This window comes from Clarias gariepinus, chromosome 5, assembly GCF_024256425.1.
Source record: "Clarias gariepinus isolate MV-2021 ecotype Netherlands chromosome 5, CGAR_prim_01v2, whole genome shotgun sequence".
In the NCBI taxonomy this organism is placed as follows: domain Eukaryota; kingdom Metazoa; phylum Chordata; class Actinopteri; order Siluriformes; family Clariidae; genus Clarias; species Clarias gariepinus.
The window spans coordinates 36,363,869-36,388,108 of record NC_071104.1 but is presented as its reverse complement, the minus strand read 5'-3'; the positions used below and the strand labels follow the sequence as shown (position 1 = coordinate 36,388,108).

General features: G+C 37.0%; 1 protein-coding gene across 1 annotated transcript in view; it reads left to right on the top strand.

The window, feature by feature from the left end:
• Positions 1 to 24,240, top strand: part of hibch (3-hydroxyisobutyryl-CoA hydrolase) — a 42,888-nt gene that overhangs the window by 1,988 nt on the left and 16,660 nt on the right. Inside the window, exons 4-7 of the mRNA XM_053497433.1 lie at positions 144 to 228; positions 397 to 477; positions 1,364 to 1,416; positions 13,808 to 13,886. Of these exons, the coding sequence (XP_053353408.1) occupies positions 144 to 228; positions 397 to 477; positions 1,364 to 1,416; positions 13,808 to 13,886 (298 nt within the window). The remainder of the gene's footprint in view (positions 1 to 143; positions 229 to 396; positions 478 to 1,363; positions 1,417 to 13,807; positions 13,887 to 24,240) is intronic.

Sequence of the window (24,240 nt, the reverse complement as noted above, 5' to 3'; positions counted from 1 at the left end):
GTTCAGTGATGTGACGCCTGCAGGCCAGCTCTCACTCGTGAAACAGACATTGCTGCATCCATGGTGCTCGGGCGCTTCATTCGACTCTCTGCTTAGAGCTGGTATTTAAATTTTTTTTATCGCGTCTGTTTGTTTTTTTGCAGAAATGGGAGAAGGACCCACAGACGGATCTTGTTATTATTAAAGGTGCTGGAGACAAAGCTTTCTGCGCTGGAGGTGACGTCAGAGGTATAACACATTAAAACCTTACTGTATTATATTTGTGATGGTGAATGTAATATTAATGATGTCATAATATATTACCTTTATCAGCCTTATGAATTTTTGCCATCACATGACTTTAACTTCCTGTCCCGTGTCTGATTTGTTTTTGTTTGTTTGTTTGTTTGTTTGTAGCTATTGCAGAAGCGGGTAAAATTGGAGGTTCTTTAGTGGAGGACTTATTCCGTGAAGAGTACATCTTAAACAACGCCATAAGTAAAGTTCAGCATGTGTCTGATCAGGCATTTCTACAGAAGTCTGTTTACACTTTTTAAAAAGTTTGTTTAATTGCAACTTTAGTTCTCAGAATTCTGGTCCATTAGACAAGTCAACTTGCAGACCTTTTTTTTTTTTTTTTTTTTTTCCCAGCAAGCATTTCTAGTGCATCCAGCACTGGAGTTGTTAAGGTTGCAAATTTTTGACAATTTCTTAGAATTTTTCTAATAATTATTTTTTCACTAATCACTAAAAAAAAAACTCTTAAGTTTAAGTAAACTTAATAAGGGCAAGTTTTGTTTAAGCAGTTCTTGTTCAAACTATTTGGTTATGTCAGACAATGTCATCAATAAAGCTCAAATAGTTCACATAAAAAAATAATACAAGGGTGTTGACAATACTGTTGAATAAAGTATTTGTCTTAATTAAAAAACAAAGCTTTAAATTCTGTATCTTGCCTGAAATGCAAGTGCGCCCTCTTGTGGTCTACAATATTAGTTAATACATGCATGAGTAGCTATGGAGAAATATTCTGCAAAACATCATCAGTTATAATTTTTTTTTAAATTCTTATCAGTTAGTTTGTGGTTTATGATTACTCGTTAACATTTTAGTCTCCTCACAATCGAGTTCTATTCAGGGATCAGAGTCTTTTTTTTTTTTTTTCTTTTTTTACTTCCATGCAATTGCAAAATGCAATGTGTAATGACAAGATCTAACAGTATATGAAAACACACCTGAAATAGTTTTCTACTAAAGCTTTCTGGCAGAATTACGAGGAATAAAGTCGCAATTAAGCCATTTCTTATGTGGCACAAACAGGCTTTAGTACATTTCTGATAACTGAAGGTACAGTATTATAATTAAAATTTAATTCTGTTTTTAGGGACATACAGGAAGCCCTATGTGGCCCTCATTGATGGAATTACAATGGGAGGTGTAAGTACTCTTCTGAGTTCCTGTCTATATTTTATATCCTAGCAAGTGATTCAGGATGATAGAGGACAGTAACTGCATCTTTATTTTCTTCTTCTACATGTGTAGTGCTCGCCAGAGAGCTTTATTTTCACTATATGTTTTAAGAAAATGTTTAAACTACAGTTGTAGTTGATTGCCTTTTTATGTTTATTTAAAGCAGCTGATTTAATTTGTGAAATTTAGTTTCTTTCAAATTATATCATAGGATGTTTTTTTTTGTTTTGCAGTCCTAAATTTATTCATCTTTTTTTATTCATGTTTAAATGTCATTTTATAAATATTTTCAACAATGTTGCCAGTATGTAAATAAATAAACTCCTTAGTTATTATTTAAAAATACCTATTAAAGTTATTAAATAATTATAAATATTTTAGGTTATCTTTGTCTAAATTACAGTGCGATTGTTTCACCCTGTTATTTCTTATTTATTTAACATTTATTTTACATATTTTTGTTTTTTATTGCAAAGTTACAGTTTTTGAAATATTTAGCGCCTCCAAATCAGAATCACATAATCCTTTCTCTAAAAGCTTTCTATCTGTTTATTTCATTTTGTTTATAAACAAATATTCATATGTCTTGAAAATGGATGTACTCCATAATCAGAAATTAATGTTTGAGCAAATTTGTATAACGCTTTACTGTACTTTTAGGTGTGACCAAAGTAGGTCTTTATGGTAATCAGGCAGTTTAGATGGTTACCAGTCATTCTTAAGTTTTTCTCAACTCCTGGTCTTCTAATCTCTCAGAGTTACTGCACCTTGTATAACTCTGCAGCTATCTGAGCTAGTCCACATTTCACAGTGTTAAAGCTAGGAACTGATATGAATTGATATTTACACAATATGCATAGTAGTTTTATTCACACCATTTATTTACAATAGTTTGATTTTACACCACCTACCTAAACACCTATGCCCCAAGTACTTACTTTCCTATTTTCCTTCCATAAACACCAACCAACCACAGACGTACTGTATCTACTACTTACCTGTCTACTTACTTGCCCACCTAACTAGCTACCTATACACCGACCCAACCATCTAACTAACCACATACCTATTCAAAGAACCCAAACACCTCCCCAACCATCTACCCATCTACATACCTAAGCTACCCACTTACCCACCTACCTAAACACCTCCCTACCTAGCTATCCACCCAAGCATCTACCCAACGGCATACCTTCCCATCAACCCTCCTACCTAAAATGACCATGCCCTACCAGGTACCTAACAAACACCCCATCTCTCTACCTATCAGTCTAAACACTCTTCAAACCGTATATCAACCCAGCCAGCCACTCACTTACCTCCTGACCTAACTACACACCTGGATCTAACATCTAACCAGCTATTTACCCAACTACCTCCCTATATACCTCATGTCTCTGCAAACCTCAACCTACCCCTCCCACCAGACTAATCACCTACTCACACACTCACCTTATTATTATGCCATTTTTTTTGTAGATTTTGAACCTTCAAACATGTGCAAGGTTGTACATATACAAAACGATACTTGATATTTCTTTCCCCCAAGTATTTTACAAGTCATGTCTAAACTCGTATATTTCCTCAACCTGTCACTTTAATTCCTTATTTTAGCTCTGCATTATCTAGATTCTCCAATAGATGGCACCAATGAGCTTTTATGACAGCAAACACCTCAGCATGTTATGAATTAGATGTCGAGTGGTCCATGATTGGTCAGATTACAAGATGACATCAGCAGAACATGTTGCTGTGTGGTTTCTTTTTTTTTTTTAATGCTTCATTGTGGGGAATTTGAGTTGAAACAGCATCACGCCATCAGACCATTATCTCGCTCGGTTCACAAGAGGATGCATAATTCAAAGTGTCAATAAGTGCAAGCTTTAGCTCTGATCAGAGGGGTTCAGTCTGGCCTATTAGAGGCGTTTATCTGGCTACATTCTCACTAATGTCAGAGCCGGTGCCGAGGACAGACTGGGAAAAGTAGGTGATGATTGATCAGTGTTGTGTCTCATCTCAGACTCCCCTGCTGCTGCTCATAGGTGCATGACTCAGAGAGGAGAAAAGAAGAAAAAAAAATGCCCAGCAGGAAAAAAAAAAAACTAATAACCTAACAGTGGCATATGAGCAAATATGGTACACGGACACAACCGGGTCTCTGAGTTCATAGAGAAATGAAACGTCATTGTAATCTTTTTTTTTTTTTTTTTTTTCTGAAATGGACGAGCATGTGTCTGGTCATATTAAAGGAGGACTTGCTGTACCACACAGATGGATTGCCATGGGCAAAAATTTTAGTGAAGGAAAATGGTTTACTCCAAACTCTATTTATTAATGAAGGTTGAAGGGGAGTTAATAAATTTTAATTAATGTTTAACGTCGTTACCTTTAGAACTGATATCCTTATAGAATATATAAACAAACATAAGAGAGAGCCTTTTGCAGCAGATTTTTACCTTGCAAGCCTTATGGATTATGGACAGTACGTACTAGAGGGATGTACTGTAGTGCATTAATGGCAACCAGTACAATTAAATTTGTATAAATATATAAGATGTCAAACTAGGACTTGTGATGAACTTTCTGGTGAATGAAGGTAGAAAGTGCACGTTACAGGAACTCGCCTGGAAGTTATTGCCATATCCCCTGTACTGTCCTGACCACGCACCAAGCCGTTTTCACTTGTTTGGGCCCATTAAAGGAGTTCCTGGGAGGCCAGTTTTTCAGACATGAAGCAGGGCGTACTGAGAAAATACCTTGATGGTGTCCTAGCACTAGTGAAACACTGGGATAAATGCATAAGTGTAACAGGAGATTATATAGAGAATTGAAGGGAGTTTTTACTTTCATAAATGTGTCCTGTTATACTGTTAAAAAAAAAAAAAAGTAAGAGAAATTATGGACAAAGTTTGCGATTGCTGTTTCAGAGCATTTTATTCATTTGAAATAATGAAACTTTCAAATTCCTAATTTATTTAGTCTCATCACTGATCACTTTATTTGGTGCAACCTGTGTAATTTAGTATATGGTGTGTACTGGTAATATGAAGGAATAAGGTAATGTATGAGAAGAAGAAAAGAAGGAGGAAGATGTTTTTATCCAACTTTTCACCCAAAATTTTATCAATTCTATGAAAGACTAAGATGGATGCACATTGTGTCATTCATGGCAACATTTCCTTTTTTAAAAAAAAATAAGCAACAGTCTCAGAAGCACTTGATGTTTTTAAACAGAAAGCAAGTACAAGAAGATCATCACTGCTTATCGAAAACACTAAACTTTATTTATTTTACACTTTGCACTATGGAAACCGATGGAAACCAGTAGAAATCCAAAACAAGGACTCATGGGAGAAAGTTTTTTTTATCGAGTTTACAGATCAGGAATTAAATAATAATAAAAACAACTGATGTTACCCCTACGTCAAACGTGTTTAGAAAGAATATATTTTTTCCAGCAAGTGAGAAAGGAACAGATCGATTGTTGATAATCTTTGCCTGTTGAACAGATTATCAGAGGTAAAAGGTTAACATTACCCTTCTCATTCCATTAACAGTTAATTCCTTTTAAGATGGTTACTGATGCATTTTTGTTCTATTTGACCAAATTAATCCGAGTATCAGTTGATTGCTAGTCCATGTAAACGCAGTGAAAAATAAATGTTCTTCATGTTTATGTTGAGTTTTGCTGACTATGGTAATAATGCACCCAGAAATTGTACCCTTGAAAAAGTTTCTGATAGGGCAGTTAATCAGTGCAAATTGAAAAGTGATGTCAGCATAGGAGAGGGAGGTAAGGAATGATTGTACACTGTTGTAGTATGTATAGGAGAAAAAACAGCAGCCCTAGACCAGATTCTTGAGGAATACCGCATTCTAAAAAAATTTAAGCAAGGAATAAAGAGCAGGTTGGAGCATGTTGTGTGCTGTGGTGTTGAAAGTTGCTCTGAAAGCAAGTACAGGTCATCCCTGACTTAGAAACAAGTTCTGTTTTGGGAGTATGTTCGTAAGTCGGATTTGTTTTTAAGTCATACAAAGTGAGTCTTATACGCCTTTGACACATATATACATGTGTATATATGTAAAACATACCAATCCACTCGACTAAATCTACCAATTTTGTCTATTCGCCTTTAAATCGCGAGGGGAATGTCGGACACAATTTTGTCTTAGAGCTGTTTTCCACTGTGTTGGACTGTGAACTCTGTTTTAAAGTTAAAAAAAAATTAAAAAATTACGATTATTCACCTGCAGGACAGCCATTTTATATTATTGTGCGTCCAGACTGATTCATTGAAACAGTTAAGGCAGAGTAATTTCTCCCTTAATTTGATTTAAAGTTAAAATATTTTTATTTTTTATGCTAGTATGAGTTTAGATGCTAAGCCACAACTTTTATTACGATCTTGCTAATAAATAAGAGGTTTGAAAAATGTTCATCGGTTATTTCTGTACTTGCCTTTTGTCGTCATGCTGCTACAATATCTTGCACACTCTGTTGTATGCTTGGTTTCTTTATTATATTTAGACTAAAATAAAATTTCAATAATAAACAGAATGAAATTCATGGACAACAGACTTGCGTGAATTTCTGAAGTGATTAACGTTCGCTCAAGGAAGAATGTCGGGAATGGAAGAAGCGCTAAATCACTCCGCGAGGGCGTTGGATCTGGCAGCAGACACTCCCAGCACCAGCACAGAGGCTCGAGGAGAATCTTTGAACATGGCTTTGATCCGTCTCCTTCGTGTGTTAGGAGTTCACGACTACTCCAAAGCTTCGCATCCTCCTGTGCGTGAGCATGTCTGCATATTTCCTGCATTGCTAACATGCTTTTCTGGAGCGACGGTTAAGGAAAAAGCAAAACCGTGCTGCGTGTGGAGAGGATGGAGAAAGAGTTATGATCGGAGATTGGAAACACGTTTTAATCCGAAACTTTAGACAGTAGAGTGAGAGTTTGATGTAACGTCTTGTCTCATTAGAGATGGATGATGTTCTCAGAGTGTACTTCCAGAGGACAACCTGGAGATTTGATCACATCCATCTGACTCTCTGTGTTTTGATGCTTTGATGGCTAAAACGATCACAGGAATGGAAGAACCAATTCCAACTTGAGTTCAGTTGTTGGTTTAGCACTTGACATGTCGGCTGCTGGCAGCCTCTGTGAAGTGTCGCACGTGAGACAAAGTATTTCTGAAACAAGTTTCTGTATTTAATCACTTAAAGATGCATTAGAACAACAAAAACACATCTGTCACTTTAGGGGAAACTAGTCAAGGCTTGAGAAAACTGAGAGAACGTGAGATTTGTTGTGATTATCATGCTACGTTTTTGAGCTGAAAAGGTTGTGTTACACTAGCTACTGTTTTAAATTTAGTTCGATCTGGCTAATGGTGCACTATTTAGGTACAATTGGATTATTATATAGCGTAGTGTAGTAGTGTAATGCATAGAGCATACAGAACAAATGAGAAGTTCTATGGGATCTGACCTCAAAGTTTGCTTAGTTTCTGATTTTTATTTGTGGATCACAGGTCACGAAAATGTAAAATTAAGCTAAGTATTAGTGAAAGGAAGCGGTGATAAATACTTAATTATAAATTCAAAGGATTAAAGTTATTGATAAAAAAAAAGCGTTAAGGAATTTTTTGGCAGGATTATGGTTAATTAAAGAGGAAGCGCCCGCAACAAATGTAATGAAAAATGGATTAAGAACATGAGTTTGTATGGTAATGAGTGTATTTTTTTTCTATTATATATTTATTTTTGTCAAAAGAACACTTCACAAGGTGTTTTACTGGTTATCACTGGGGAAAAAGGCTGATAATAATAATGATAATAATAATTGTTAATGAGGGATTCATCTAAATATATAAATACATAAATTTTAAAAGCAAAGAAAGATTTATTTCTTTTTAAGTATTTTTTCCTCTTTTCCCCTTTATAGTTTTCTGTCAGTTTACAGTTCACTTTCAAAAGCTAAAAGTAGTATTCTTCAGCACCGATACTTCTTATCACACTTCTTATTATTTAAGCACAATGTCTTTTTAAAGTGCCTGAGCAGTTTGTGAGTTTAGGAATTTAAGCACCAAAAGTGACCAAAGTGCGCCTATCTGTATGTTCTTCTGGCAATTAATCAATTCTACCCACATGGTTTAAGGTCTCGAGAAGGTTTTTCTTTTCTTCCTTGCTCCAAGCTATAAGTTGATAAATCTATATATTTCTTACACCTTACATATTTCTTTTAAATTTATATTTAGAAATTTGTATTTCTGTGAAGCTGCTTTGTCACATTGTTCTTTGTTAAAAAGTGTTAAATAAATATAATTAAATTAAATTTGAATCATAATTAACCAAACATGAAGGTTATTTAAGATGTAAACAAATGTGTGGATAAATCTCAAAAACACCTGAACACTAGAGCTGGGCCATGGAATTTGTTATGTAGTGTAATAGATTGCTAATTTTAAACGGTCTTGAATAGACAAATTCCTTAAAAATATACCAGAGCTTTAGTAAAAAATATAAATCATCTTCCATCTTCTGCAAAGTACTTGCAAAATACCACACACCCTCAGCATAAAAAGGCAGTAAATTTGTTCTGGAGGCGAGTCCTTAAGGCAAAAATTAATTCTATGTTACACATTTTCCCATAAGAAATAATGTAAATGCAGAAAATCTGTTGCAGCCACACAAAAATATTAACAATATTACAATGACAAAATTACAAAAATGATGGGTTTCCTTTGTATACTCCGCTTTCCTCCCACCGTCCAAAGACATGCAGATTAGGCTAATTAGTGTTCCCAAATTGCCCGTAGTTGTGTGTGAGTGCCCTGTAATGGATTGGGGTGCCAGGGTGTACCCCGCCTAATGCCCTAAGTCTCCTGGGATAGGCTCCGGGCCCCTGTGACTCTGTAAACGGAATAAAGTGGCATAGATGATGAATGAGGGAGTGATAAATATAGCTGCTTCAAACAAATTAGACAATAAACATTCTGCTACCCAAAATTGGATTAATGGTCTATCCATGATTCACAGCTCTGAGAATACAGAGTCAGCACTTACTACTACTTACTACTACTACTACTATAAAATTGTACTAACATGTGTCAATAAAGGAATTAATGCAGAATGTCTATCTTAAACAGTCCGGTATAGAATTTGTCCCTTCTTATTCATCCAGGTCTCCAGGAGACACTACAGCTCTGTTGCTTGGCTAAATTTAGTGCTGCAACACCAAAACATACGACATGTTAAATTCACAGTTAACCCTCTTTCAAACGCCACTCAAGTGCATTTATATCGTCTCAGAGTATGATCGCTATGTTCTTGCTTGCTTAAAAATCCATGGTTTGCTTCAAACGCACTAATCCCAGCATGTATCGAAGCACCTTTTATGTATTTATTGTGTAGGAGTTCACTTAGTGACTCTAGGTGTGTGTGTGTGTGTGTATAAATGATAACTTTACAGATCCTCAAAATATAAAGAGCTGACTGAACACCATTTAAGGTTGGAAGATTAAGTGCCCTGCCGTTTACACACTAGCCGGTAAAGTGGAACTGATGAAAACAGGCTTCGCTTCGAGAGGTGGCTGTCGGTTCGGCTAAACCGCGTGACTGAGGCTGAGACAAAGTCGTGCCTTGTTCATTTTCCTGTTCAAGTATTATTGTTAAAAAATGTGAATCTGTCATCTTAAAGGATGTTGATGATCATTAGCGCCCTGCACTTCTCACGCACACCTGATATCCCAGCTTTATAGCTTGCTATTGTTGACTTTTTTTTTATTTTTTTATTAAAGATGATCCCTGTCTCCATGACAGTGTTCTCAGATCTGTAGACAGCTCCCAGATGTGATGTTCTTAAAATAAAATTGACTTTCCACATCAATCTCGTTGATAAGAATCTGTTGCTCTGCACGGTGGTATTTTCCGGCAAAGATGAAGATGGAGCTGTCCAAGTGGACCCTAGAAATTTTTTTTTTTTCCCTCCTTTACAACTCAGCCAAATATCTCTGAGAACCAGTAAGAGTTTCCGACGTTCCAAGAATAATGTTTTGGCAGAGCATGAGCCCTTTTCATGTAACACGTCTACGTGAATATAAACATGTTACCAATTTTAGATTGTTTTTGCATTTCTCATGCTCAAGATCAAAATTGAATTCACCTCACGAAGGGTTTCATAACTAATTTGCGGGAAAGTTAATGATGGTTTTTAAAGTCCTCAAAGTTCACTTGTTTTGGAATTTCTTGAAAAATCTAAATTCTAATATTTTTTCAGACATTAAATTGTTTTCTAATTGTAACAAAAGTACTTAAGTAGAGGTAGTTTGTTTTCAAAAACTAATTTTAATTAAATAAAAAAAATATGCAAGAAACTGCAGGACTTACTGTAGACTATTAGCTTTGTTTTTCATGACAATGTTTTTGCTTTCATTTTAAATTTAGTGACTTAGGCCCTAGTTTGGAGTGAGTGCATACTGGGCTTTGTTTTACTTCAAGATCACATAGAATCAACTAAATTATTTCTACTAAAAGAGAAGATCTATTGAATTATTTCTAGATTTGCTGAATTATTTCTACAGGGTGACTACAACACGATGTACTAAATTGTTTCCATCAGATCCCTAAAAGATCTATTGAATTATTTCTACTGGATCACTCCAAAATCACTATAAGGTCATAAGATCAAGGGTCACTGTGGAAATACAAGATATGCTGAAGTAGGTTTACTGGATCACCATCGCATTTACTGAATTATTACTACATGATCACTACAAGGTCTACTGCATTATTTCTGCAGAATCACTAAAAGACCTATAAAAGTTCATGTGATCACTCTAAGATTTGCTAAAGTACTTCTGCAATATCACAAGATAGTCTTAATTATTTTAATAAATCACTACAAGATCTAGTACAGTATTTTTACAAAATCTCATTAAGCATTTTTGCGCTACAGGATCTACTGAAAGTGTAGTGCAGTGCTTATCAGACATTACCTTAACAACTACAATATCTTATTTAGTGATTATTATTAAGTGATTTAAATGATTTCTACTAGATTGCTAAAAGATCTTCCTTTTTTGTAAAAAAAAAATAAAATAAAATAAAAAAGGATCACTAAAATATCTTTTAAAAGATTCCTACAATCTCACTACAATATCTGTTTAACGGTTCCTAAAAGATCGCAAGAGCTACTAAATTTTTTCTACAGGATTGCTACAAGATTTATTAAATTGTTTTTAGAAGATTGCTACAACCTCTGTTAAATTATTCTTACTGGATCACTACAAAAAATAAAGTATTTCTAGAAGATTGCTACAAGATCTCACTCACTCACTCATCTTCTATACCGCTTTATCCTGTATTTAGGTCGCGGGGACCTGGAGCCTATCCCAGGAGGCTTAGGGCACGAGGCAGGGTACACCCTGGACAGGGTGCCAATCTATCGCAGGGCACACACACACTCGCACACCCATTCACACACTACGGGCAATTTGGAAATGCCAATTAGCCTAACCTGCATATCTTTGGACTGTGGGAGGAAACCGGAGTACCCGGAGGAAACCCACCAAGCACAGGGAGAACATGCAAACTCCATGCACACAGAGACGGAATCGAGCCTGGCAGGGAATCGAACCCGGACTGTGGTGCAAGGCGACAGTGCTAACCACTACACCACCGTGCCGCCTGCTACAGGATCTATTCAATTATTTCTATAAGATCAATAGAGGATCTACAGAGTTGTTTCTGCAGGGTCACTACGAGATCGACTCACTTATTTTTACAGGATCACTACAAGGTCAAGAGATCATGGGTCACTGTAGAAATACAAGATATGCTGAAGTAGGTTCAGGATCACCATCGCATCTGAAATATGAATTCTGAATTATTACTACATGATCACTACAAGATCTACTAAATTAATTCTAGCAGATTGTTTACGAGATCTACTGAGTAATTTTTGAAGGATCGCTATAGGATCACTACAGGATCTAATGAATTTTTTCTTTTTTTTTTTTAATCTGTACAAGAACTACTGAAAGTGTAGCCTGATGCTTCCAAGACATTACCCTGACAAGTACAAGATCTAATGAATTATTTATACAGCATTGCTACAAGGTGTGCTACGCACATCTTTGTTTAGTATTGTGCTTTTGTTTTGAGAAACCAAAGAGGACTGGTGTCCTAACTCGCTCTCATCTGCAGAGCAAACCATTAGTCCTGCGCTGTAATGAGATGACCTGCTGTGACGCGCTGCTTCCTCAGCCACCGAGTCAAACACACTGCTTGCGTGGGGCCATGTTTGCATGTTTATTCATTAGTTAACAGAAGTCGTAGTGGCATTTATGTTGCGTGTCAGGTAGAGTTTCTGTCTTAATGGTACTACAGAGCACTGCATCTGTCATCTTTAAAAACACACAATTCATGGCTTGACACATTAAAAAATCACGACCCTGGTGTAACTCTGCTGTGTGAGCTTTCTATTTTTGGCTGCTTTATTTATTGCTGTTGGTGTGCTGTAGCTAAGTGGCTGCTAACAAGACACCCTGACCTTTCTTTCACACAGAAAACACACAGCGTCAGGAGTCTGCTGTAACCCTACACAAACACCTACATACGTATTAGAGCCAAACCCACAGCCAAGGCGTTTAGAGTCGCAACCAAGGTGGTACTGTCCTGATATTAGCTCTCAGGAACAAACGGGGAAAAAAAACTCATGACCAATTTATCCGACATGCTTTCCATGTGTGTGCTACACTGAGAAATAGACATTAATTATTTAGCAAAACAAGCTGCTTTGCTCCGCCCAAGTGTTTCTCGTTCTGCCTCGTTAAAATGCCAAAAAAGAAAAAAAGATCAGCTTATTCTTGTTTACTTTTGGAACATTAATGTAATTTGTCTTTTGCAAGCATTTAGAAAATAATGCACAATAAAAGTAGAGATTATTAATAATTAATGTAATCGTTAAAAAACTCCAGAGGCTTAAGATAGAATAAGAGCTTGTAACGCAAAAATGATTTGATAATTAATCAATTAATAAAGTCAGATCAAGGATTTTAGGGTGCATACATACTAAACTGCACACAAATATTATATAAAAGGGTTAATTCACACATAATGTCAGTTAGAAGATATTTAAATAATTAATTTATGTAAAGAAATATGTTAAGAAGTAAAATGTGTATGTATGTTAATAACTGGTTGTTTAAATAAATATGTAAAAAATAATAATAATAATAATAATTACTAGAGAATAGTGAAGTGGGAGTGCACCGATGCTCACTTTTCCTCTGCAAAAACTAAAAAAGGAAACGGTTCCTTTTTTAGGCCATAGTGTTCCTGAGATCTGGCCATTTACCTTTCCTGGATGTGTAAATAATTTTAGGGGGTGTGGTTTAGCCCGGTTGTCCCAGCAACGCCCCGTCTGCTCACCTGACTCACACAGAGGATATAACCTGATTTGATTTGAAGCAGAATAGCATAGATGTAAGCAAAATATCTCGGGAATCATTAACGCCACACCTGCAATTAATATTACTGTTTATTATCATGTGTATAAACTGGCAAAGATTTTGGGACATAAAAAGTGCACTAACAATAGTGGGATTACTGTAAAATTAATATTAGAAACAATTTTTAAAAAAAAGCATACTTGAAGTGTAAGGTTTTGTTTTTTATTTTTATATTTAAAAAAAAATATGTGCCAAAGTCCTATGTTATTGTTGTTGTTATTATTTTTGTTATTATTATTATTACTACTACTACCACTACAGGTAGTCCCCAACTTAGGAACGAGTTCCATTTTGTAAGTACGATTTGTTCTTAAATCCGACAAAGCGAGTCTTATACGCCTTTGATATGAATATAAACACACCTAAGGAAATTAATCTCACAGTGAAATGTAACGGTGATGTCTTTGCATCTTCAAATTGAGACGGGAATCATGGACGTCATTTTGTCACAGAGCTGTTTTCCACTGTATTGGACTGTGAACTCTGTTTTGTTAAGGGTTTTTAGAAATTAGGATTATTCACCATCAGGACAGCTTTACAGCACAGCCATTTTCTATCATCGTGCTTTTGGACTGATTCATTAAAACCATTGAGGTCGACTCATTTCTCCCGCACCCCACACGTACATTTATACAATATACCAGACTTACCCACTGAGAATATTCTATATTTTTTAAATATTGGTATCTGGTGCACTGCAATGTTTATTTTTTGTACCATACATGTGAGCTTGCTTCTTGCTTTTTGCTTTTATTTCTGCACTGCGACTCCTGTTCTCTTTATCTCTCAGTCTGCTCACTCTGTAAGCTCTTATCGATTGTATTTCTCTCTTTCTCTCCCCCAGGGTGTTGGGCTTTCGGTCCACGGGCGCTTTCGTGTGGCCACAGAGAAGACGCTGTTCGCCATGCCAGAGACGGCCATCGGTAAGAGCCATGCTGTTTATCATCTGCTTGACTTTCTGTAAAACCCTCGGGCATTAATAATGCAGTCGTACAGAAAGTGTGCACATTTCACTCTCAGCATTTATCTCTGAGCTTTAGGCACGCGAGTACACTCTCACATTAGGGCCGTTAAGGAACATTGTCCTGCAGCGTTGTTGACATGGAAACACGAAACATCGTCAGAACCGTATGATCTCCTCTTAAAGTTATCTCTCAACACTGCTGCTGTACTTCCCTGCTAGTCTTTCGACTTGATTTTTTTCTTTGTGCACTAACCTTGAGTCTAACAAAGACAAAATTCAAGGGACGTTCAACCAGGATGAAGGTGTAAAACTGATTGACATTTAAAGAATTCTTCGAGCACAGTCCAGTGATGAGACTCTCAGATTGGAAACTCTCATAGTGTTAAAAAAAAAATTATAATAATAATAAGAAAAACAAATATTATTATTGTTGTTTTTGTTGGTAACAATACTACTACTAATAATAATAATGATAATAAAAATAATAATACTATCATATAATATCATTATTATTGTCCCTGCATTCTCTTACTAGCAAAAGGAATAATACTGGAATAAAAAAAAATGCAATAGAAATGATAAATAAAAATTAATCTGTGTTTTTTTAAATTATTTATTTGAACTTTTATCTGGACAGTATGTGTTTATTTTTTTGCTAGTGTTTTCTTTCTCTCTCTCTTGCTCTATCTATTTATCTATCTATCTATGTATCTGTCTGTCTGTCTGTCTATCTATCCACCTACATAATGGCTTTTCTAGGTAGAGAGAGAAGTGAGATGATATCTATAAGCATAATTTGAAAGTGAAGACCCAGCTAGCCAGCATATTTAGTTACATTTACCATGCAGTTGTGATAACAGTGATGTATTGATCTTTAGCTGTGTGGTTTTATTTTGCTCGTTGCCTCAGTCAGATTCTTTGGTGTGTGTGTGTGTGTGTGTGTGTGTGTGTTGGGTAAAAGCCCTTTTTAAAAGCACTTGAAATAAGCTGATGCATATGTAAGGCTCTAAATCCCTGCTGGAGCACTTGTCCATGGTTAATCAGAGAGAGATAGAGAGTCTGCTTACCTAAAAGCTCAAAGCTAATCTGATCACTCATTGGTGTGGATTTAGAAACATACAGCGAGTATAGCGAGTACAATCCTTCCATTTCTGGTTGAAAAATCCACCCTGAACGCTCGCTTTAAATGCTAATAATTACATCCGCCACAGTTAACACCACACCGAGATTGATAGCTTGTTGAGCCTCTTAGTTAATCAAGTCAGATTGGGAACTACTGTAAATGCAGCTTTGCGTTAAATATTTCTTAATATACAGTGGTGTGAAAAACTATTTGCCCCCTTCCTGATTTCTTATTCTTTTGCATGTTTGTCACACTTAAATGTTTCTGCTCGTCAAAAATCGTTAACTATTAGTCAAAGATAACATAATTGAACACAAAATACAGTTTTTAAATGAAGGTTTACGTTATTAAGGGAGAAAAAAAACTCCAAATCTACATGGCCCTGTGTGAAAAAGTGATTGCCCCCCTTGTTAAAAAATAACTTAACTGTGGTTTATCACGCCTGAATAAAATTTCTGTAGTCACCCCCAGGCCTGATTACTGCCACACCTGTTTCAATCAAGAAATCACTTAAATAGGAGCTACCTGACACAGAGAAGTAGACCAAAAGCACCTCAAAAGCTAGACATCATGCCAAGATCCAAAGAAATTCAGGAACAAATGAGAACAAAAGTAATTGAGATCTATCAGTCTGGTAAAGGTTATAAAGCCATTTCTAAAGCTTTGGGACTCCAGCGAACCACAGTGAGAGCCATTATCCACAAATGGCAAAAACATGGAACAGTGGTGAACCTTCCCAGGAGTGGCCGGCCGACCAAAATTACCCCAAGAGCGCAGAGACAACTCATCCGAGAGGCCACAAAAGACCCCAGGACAACATCTAAAGAACTGCAGGCCTCACCTGCCTCAATTAAGGTCAGTGTTCACGACTCCACCATAAGAAAGAGACTGGGCAAAAACGGCCTGCATGGCAGATTTCCAAGGCGCAAACCACTTTTAAGCAAAAAGAAAATTACGGCTCTCAATTTTGCTAAAAAAACATCTCAATGATTGCCAAGACTTTTGGGAAAATACCTTGTGGACCGACGAGACAAAAGTTGAATTTTTTGGAAGGTGCGTGTCCCATTACATCTGGCGTAAAAGTAACACAGCATTCCAGAAAAAGAACATCATACCAACAGTAAAATATGGTGGTGGTAGTGTGATGGTCTGGGGTTGTTTTGCTGCTTCAGGACCTGGAAGGCCTGCTGTGATAGATGGAACCATGAATTCTACTGTCTACCAAAAAATCCTGAAGGAGAATGTCCGGCCATCTGTTCGTCAACTCAAGCTGAAGCGATCTTGGGTGCTGCAGCAGGACAATGACCCAAAACACACCAGCAAATCCACCTCTGAATGGCTGAAGAAAAACAAAATGAAGACTTTGGAGTGGCCTAGTCAAAGTCCTGACCTGAATCCTATTGAGATGTTGTGGCATGACCTTAAAAAGGCGGTTCATGCTAGAAAACCCTCAAATAAAGCTGAATTACAACAATTCTGCAAAGATGAGTGGGCCAAAATTCCTCCAGAGCGCTGTAAAAGACTCGTTGCAAGTTATCGCAAACGCTTGATTGCAGTTATTGCTGCTAAGGGTGGCCCAACCAGTTATTAGGTTCAGGGGGCAATTACTTTTTCACACAGGGCCATGTAGGTTTGGATTTTTTTTCTCCCTAAATAATAAAAACCATCATTTAAAAACTGCATTTTGTGTTTACTTGTGTTATCTTTGACTAATAGTTAAATGTGTTTGATGATCAGAAACATTTAAGTGTGACAAACATGCAAAAGAATAAGAAATCAGGAAGGGGGCAAATAGTTTTTCACACCACTGTATATACAGTATATATAAACACTTTACACCGGAACGGTGTTATTCCAGCTATTAGAATCACTTGTGCAATATCATCTTATCTCATACAACCACGTTTGCACTTTTTTGCACATTCCATTATATATATTGTTATATTAATTATACTTCAGTGCAATTATCTTGTTTATTCTTCCGTTTATTAGTATTGTATCACTACAATGACAATAAAGTCTCTTTATCTCTTTGTCTTTACAGTATGTATATATACAGTATATAGCTGCAGTTAGTCTGCAATCTGACTCATTTAACTACTCATTAAACTATATACACTACTCACAATAAGTTAGGGATATTGTGAGAGACTTAGTTGATGTCATGCATACAGTGTTTGTTTCACTTCAGAAATTTTTAGAATAGGGAGGTTATTGTATTGGGGTGATAGACACACCTCATTTTGTGTTTTCCATGTAATCGTCTCATTGTGTACAGGTGTGAGACAACCTTTTTCAATGTGGCATCAATTGTAACTTTCTGTGGGTATAAAAGGCTGGTATTGTCAGTAAGTCATTCCAAGTTCATTATTCTAACAGCCATGAATACACGACGTCACTTAACGGACGAGCGGCGCCACCTAGCTGTAGCCTTCAGGTCAGTGGCAGGCAGTCAGATTTTTGCTTGTGAACTTGGTGTGTCTCAAAGTGTTATCAGCAGACTTGTCACAGCTCGACTTCAGGAAGTTGGAGTGCTTCATATGGTATGACCATCGATGTCTCCTGACCTGAACCCTATAGAGCACGTCTGGGACCAGTTGAAGCAAAGACTGGATGATCGTACCCCACCCACATGTGACCTGGCAGAACTGCGTGTAGCACTTGTGGAAGAGTGGAACGCATTGCCTTATAACAACATCATGAGGCTAGTGAGAAGCATGAGACGTCGCTGTCAAGTTTTCATTGCAACCATTGAAAATGGTGTTTCTTCTCATACATTATTAGTAATATCAAAGTGAACTTTTACTTATTTCATTCAAATTCAGAGCAAATAGGAAAAGCACTCATGTAAATAACAATATCCCTAATTTATTGTGATTAGTGTATATAAAACATCCAATTCTTAATCTATAGGGATTAATAAAGCTATAAACAGCTTCAACTCTTTTGGGAAAGGTGTTTATGGTAATTTTTTACCATTCCTCCAGAAGTGCATTTGTGAGGTCAGACACTGATGTTGGACATAAAGGCGTGGCTCCCAGTCTCCGCTCTAATTCTTTCCAAAGTTGAGGTCAGGACTCCAGACTAACTCTTCCACACCAGACTAACTCATCCATGTCTTTATGGACGATGCTTTGTGCACTGGTGCGCAGTCAAGTTGAAACTGATGTGGGGTTGTTTTTCAGTGTTTCAGTGTTTTTAGTTCAGAGTTACTTACAGTGAAAGGAACTCTTAATGCTTCAGCATGTCAAGACAATTTAGACAATTTTATGCTTCCAATTTTGTTGAAACAGTTTGGAGATGTCTCCTTCCTGTTCCAACATGACTACAAATTCCCATTGCCAAGTTGAAAAGCTTTTAGCTGGAACTTTAGATAAAACCAAACTGAAACATTGAAAAGGCTGTGAAAGTGAGGCAGTTGGCAGAAACTACTTTTATTGCACTTACTGGAGACGACTGGACATCAGTAAGTAACCATAACTACCTCGGTGTAACAGTGCATCTAATCAATGTAAACTGCCAACTGCACTCATTCACTCTGGGAAAGACATTTTGCAGAAACATATCCTAACCAATTGCACAAGCCAAATTAAAAAGGAGATGACGGACATGATCCTGACTATAGGAGCGGACAAGGATCTAAATATGACTGCTCCTGAAAGGAGTTTACCATTCGACAGATTTTAATTTCCCATTTGTTAAATGTTAATTTGAAATATTATAAAACTGCACAATCTGTTTAATCAAACCAGTTTGTCATGCATTTTTTTTAATTCCATAATTGCACGTGTATAATACAAGTAAATCTGAATATTTTACAATTTTGATTAATCCTGAGGTTTCTTTTGAACTAGATGATAAATTGGTTCTGCATCCTTTTGCAAAGTTGTCAAAATAGTGAGGTCAGTATTAAAGGTTTGAAAAAACCACCCAAAAAAATTCTGTAGTTTGCATTCATTCCATAAAGCTGTGAGTAATCAGCATCTCAAGAAAAATTGCTTTTGGTTAATATTGTTAACAGAAATCCGGAGAATATTTTGAAATCAGTCATCAAGCTGTAGACGTGTCATTAATCTTTCCTGAAACCTCCTGAATGTGTCCACATGACAATCAGGAAGTAAATGTGAATGTATTAAAGCTCAATAGAGCCTCAAAAGAGAAGGTTCTAGATCTGCTGATGTCTGGAGACATTGAAAAAAAAAACTCACAATAAACCGCACAGCTCTTTCATTTACATTCTTCTCTGAAAGTGCTTTCTTCATGACCTTACGAGCCTACTAAATGTGCTGATTTTGCAAACACTTTTTTTTTCTTTTCAGAAAGCTGTTTAGTTTATCTGTTTCGTGCAGAGGAAATCACTTTGGCACTCAAGGCCAGTAAAAACAACAGAGTCTATACATGTCATTGAAGTCCCATTTTAAAAGCTTTGGAGTTCTCCAGTGTCTCAATGTCTTTTCAATATTTAAACTTTAATTCATTTGTTCCATTTTTCAATCTATCCCTGGACTGTTTCTCTCTTGTAACCTTCCACTCCTCAGCTATGTTTGGAGCAAATGCAATTTTGTGCCAAGTCCCACTGTGACCGAGTTTGCCCAAGTTCTTCTTAAGTTTGAGTTCCGACAGTGCCACGGCCATCTGTCCAAGAGAGCAGGATTGCCTGTGCTGTCTGAGTGGGAGGAATGGTGTTACTTTGTCTGTAGGTTTTTGTGACGTCAGGCACTGATGTTGGACAAGAAGGCCTGTCTCCTTCCAGTCTCCGCTGTAATTCATCCCAAAAGTGAGGTCAGGATTCCGTGCAGACCAGTCAAGTTCTTCCACACCAAACTCGGTCATCCATGTCTTTATAACCCGTGCTTTGTGCACTGGTGCGCAGTCATGTTGGAACTGGTGTGGGGTTGTTTTTCAGGAGTTGGGCTCGGCCAACTAGGTGCATACTGCCACCTGCTGTATCGGAGAGAGTGCACCCGAGTAGGGAGAGAAATAATATGCCACGAGGAAGTGGGAGGGAGCATCTATTTCTGCGCACAGTACAAACCAATCATGTGTAGTGTGAAAGTGCCCTTAGTTAGTTCTATGAGACTCAAGTTAACAGAAGCATGACTCAAATCATCAGTTATTGCTACAGTCCACCAAAATCCAACTTGGTGAACCTTTTTAACAAATGATTGAGCTGAATCTTTATCCTGGCGAGATTGAGATCTTCATCCTGGTGTGAACTGTTCTGTTCTTTAAATCATCATCCACACTGAATAGAGAAAAAAAAAAAAACCTTGTCAGCGAGGCCTTCATGTCACCTCTCGGTTGTATAACGTCAGTGGCTGTGCATTCACTCTCCACTCTGCTCACATCATGTTCCTATTTTCACACACACACACACACACACACACACAACCCCCTCCTTACGGATGGTGCTGTTTATCTCTCATGCTACCTTTATGTGGACAAAGTCCAGAACTGCAGCTTCGCTGTCACAGGGCACACTCTGGAAAGCGTAGCACGCTAAATACTGATCATAGGTACCACCACACTCCTCCTGTCCATGGAAGGAATGCATGCCTTCCACTCCGCAGCAAATAAAACTGACCTCCGGAGAGTGCGCAAGGCCTTGCTCTCACCCCTTGCGTGTTTTCATTCCATGACTCGTTAACTGGTGTCAGTTACAGAGAACACTCGCTATTCGCGTCTTCCAGCTGCTTGGCTGCACTCAGTAGACACGCTTTCGTATGGCGGTTTATTTATTTCCGTGTAGCGTGAAGCAGTGTTCTGTGTTTAATAAAGATGTTTGACATGTTTTTATTCACAGTTAAGAAATTCATAAAGGATGTCATGAACAACAGTTTAGCTATTTACCCTGATCCGTTTGCTTCTTTGGCATGACATTATACGCTGTTGTGAATCAGTCACGTGTCTCTGTACTGCTCTAATGTTATTGTGTGAGAGATTTGCACTTTTATGCTAAGTGGTAGTTAATAAAGGGACTTGAGAATTAGAATTCTGGACTTGTCTATCAGGACTTGGGGTTTTGCTCAGGATCTAACTTTAAAGTCTAGAAACGTTGGGCCTGGAAGGTGAAAGGAGGCATTGTGGCTCAGTAAGGAAAGGAGGCTATTGCAGCTCTGCCTCATCTTAGATCACCAGTTGTTAAGTGAACTTGTCTGTCAAAGTGTCAAGTACCAGACTTTTGGCTAGTCAATTACAGTTTAGTATGCTACTCAGAACCTGTCTGGCAGGGTTTGGGGAATTGACACAGTGACTTGACTTCCTAGATTTATTCATTAGTCATCATGGAGTTAACATGAGACTCATCTGTGGAAATCTGTATACGGTCACTTGACTTGTCTATCAACAACTGGGCCTTAAATCTAGACTTGTCTTGTCTTGGGATTTGGCTTGGAACTTTCCTGTCAAGAATTAGGAATTAATGATTGAATTGTCTGGCTGAATGAAGAAATCCCAGCTTGTCTGTTGAAGCTTATTACCCTATGTTAATATTTGAGATTTGTCTCAAGACATGTCTGTCAGGTTTTCAGACTTGACGTTGGATAAGGTCTATTATTAAGACATGGGATTTGAATGCAGTACTTTTACGGCAAGAATTACGATTTGACTTTGGATGCGTCTTGGACGTGTCTTGTAACTCAGTCTAGATTTATCTGTCATGGCTTGGGATTTTACCCCATCTTGACTGTGGGCTTGTCTGTCAAGATTGGGAAATTAATCCAGACAGTGTCTGTAATGACTTAGGACTTATCTGCTGGAACTTTTGTTTAAAGACATGGGGTACTAGCGATCGGAAGGTCACAGGTTCAAACCCCAGCACCACCACGTTGTCGCTGTTGGGCCCTTGAGCAAGGCTCTTAACCCTCACCTGCTGCAGACCGAGATAACAATGTTAGTCGTCTGCCAGTGACGTAAATGTAATTGTTTGTCAAAGTACTTTAAATGTTATTTATTGCTGTTTAACCGCCACAAAAACCATTATCTTGGAAAGTGTAAAAATCATAAATCAAGTCAAATTTATCTGGAATTTCTTTAATATACGATTATAACAAATAAATAAATAAAAAATCATTAAGCTAATTTCTAGACAGATTTCTTAGACTAATTTCTTAAGCATACATTTCTTATTCTAGGGGGAGATGATTTAGCATTTTTAATAAAATAAATGCTTAAAAAAATTCTGCCAGTAGAACAAGCTTTATTTTTATATTTATTCTTAGTCCTAAGTCTTTTTTTTTCTAGCTTAGTGATTCTATATTTGTTTTTTTGTTATCATTTATTGTGAAACTTGAGATAATTTAACTAGCAGTTGACGATATCTGCAGTTGCTAAGATCTCACTTTCTGTAGCTCTGTTTGTGTGTGTCTCTCTCTCTCTCTCTCTCTCTCTCTCTCTGTCTCTCTCTCTCTTTCTCCCTCTCTCTCAGAACTGTAATGCATATGTGATGGCCACTTATATTACTGTAAGTAACTCGCAGAGCTTAAAAGGCTACAAATGCCCTCTAATATATTTATAGCCCTCAGGGGGTTGTCATGACCTGGCAATTCATTGTAAATCCATTGTAATTCTAAAGAAGTGAAAATGCAAAGCTTTTATAGGTACTGAAATTGCATTTATATCATAAAACCCAAGGAATCCATGCTCGTTTAAATTTTTGTCAAATTGCGTTAGGTTATTGTGAAGAACTGCCTGAGTCATATTCAGGCTCATTTTCCTTTAGAAAGCACAGAGTTGTTTCCTTAATGATTTTCAGCTCCAGTTCCGTTTTGCTGCAAAGCCTAGGCTGCTTGTGCTCTCTTTCTCTCTCCCTCATTCTCTGTAACCTTGGTGTGCTGGAAATTATGTTCAATAACATTAATGTGATTTAGCCAAGCCTGAGTACTGATTTAAAAAAAAAAAAAAAGTCTTGACGTGTTCTTTTGTGAGCTGAGCAATGAGCATCCTTGGTGCATAGGAAGTGGGCGAAACCTCCCTGAGGAACCTGAGTGGCGTGTCCGGTTTAATACGCTCCATTATCACATCCGTGCATATCTTTCTGGACCACAGATGTCATTAGGAACAAGCATGTGCGCATGTGAAGTGTGTTTATAGCACTCAGCTCAGCTCTTGTTCAAGCTACTCATTACTTATCATTACTGACTATTACGCCAGTGTCCTGTCTATCAAATTCTACCTACTGTACCTCATATGTATTTAGTATCGTGTGCCGTTTATTAGAGATGGGGTGGGGGTGGGGGTATGGGGGGTAAATTCAGGGATATATAGCGATTTTGTGTGACAGTTTACACTGACTCCAACATCTTTCATTACTATTTTAAATGAATTATTATTATTGTTTTTTAATTCCATTTGATATATTTGTTCCTCCATAATCCTACACTAGCACTCTAAACTATTCACACATTGGCAGGTAGCACAGCGTGGCAAATTATTTGCTATGTTTGTTTAGAATAGTTCCATAATATGATATTTTTTTGAATAGGAATACAGTGGAACCTCGGTGTGCAAGCAAGAATTTTTAATACATTTTGTCAATTCATATATTTTGTATTATTTTTATGAATTTCTTTTTTGGGGTTGTGGAATGAATAATCTGAATTTTCATTCTTTCTTAAGAGAAAATTTGCTTTGATATTCACTTTGAATACTGTTTTGATATACAAGCATGCTTCTGGAATGAACTATGCTCGCAATCCAAGGTTCCACTGTATTTAAAAAGGGATGATACTTGTAAAATCGCAATACAGATTGAAACAGCACCTAGGTATCTTAAGACATTTTCTGTTTGTTTTTTTTTATTAACTCTTAAATTTGGTCTTTACAGTATGTGTATGTTTTATTGTATTGTAAGTTAATTTCTTATAGGGTACAAGTTAATAGATTTGTAAGCCACGTAGAAATATTATGCAAAAACATTCTTGGTTTATCTTTTTACACAGCAGTTAGTGGATGAAAAATAAATCATTATCATCCCTCGTCTTGATCTTGACTTTGTCTTGCGTTTACTTTCCCTTGACCCTCTTAATAGTCTTGACCTCATCTCGGCTAGCCTAATTTTGGAACAATAAATTGAATGGATGGATGAATGACAAAGTTATCAACCTGACTCTGATCAGTTGCTTGATGGCTATCAATCAGTGGTGAGTACATCTTCTGGTAAAGAACCTTAAAACTGAATGCTAAAGAAAAT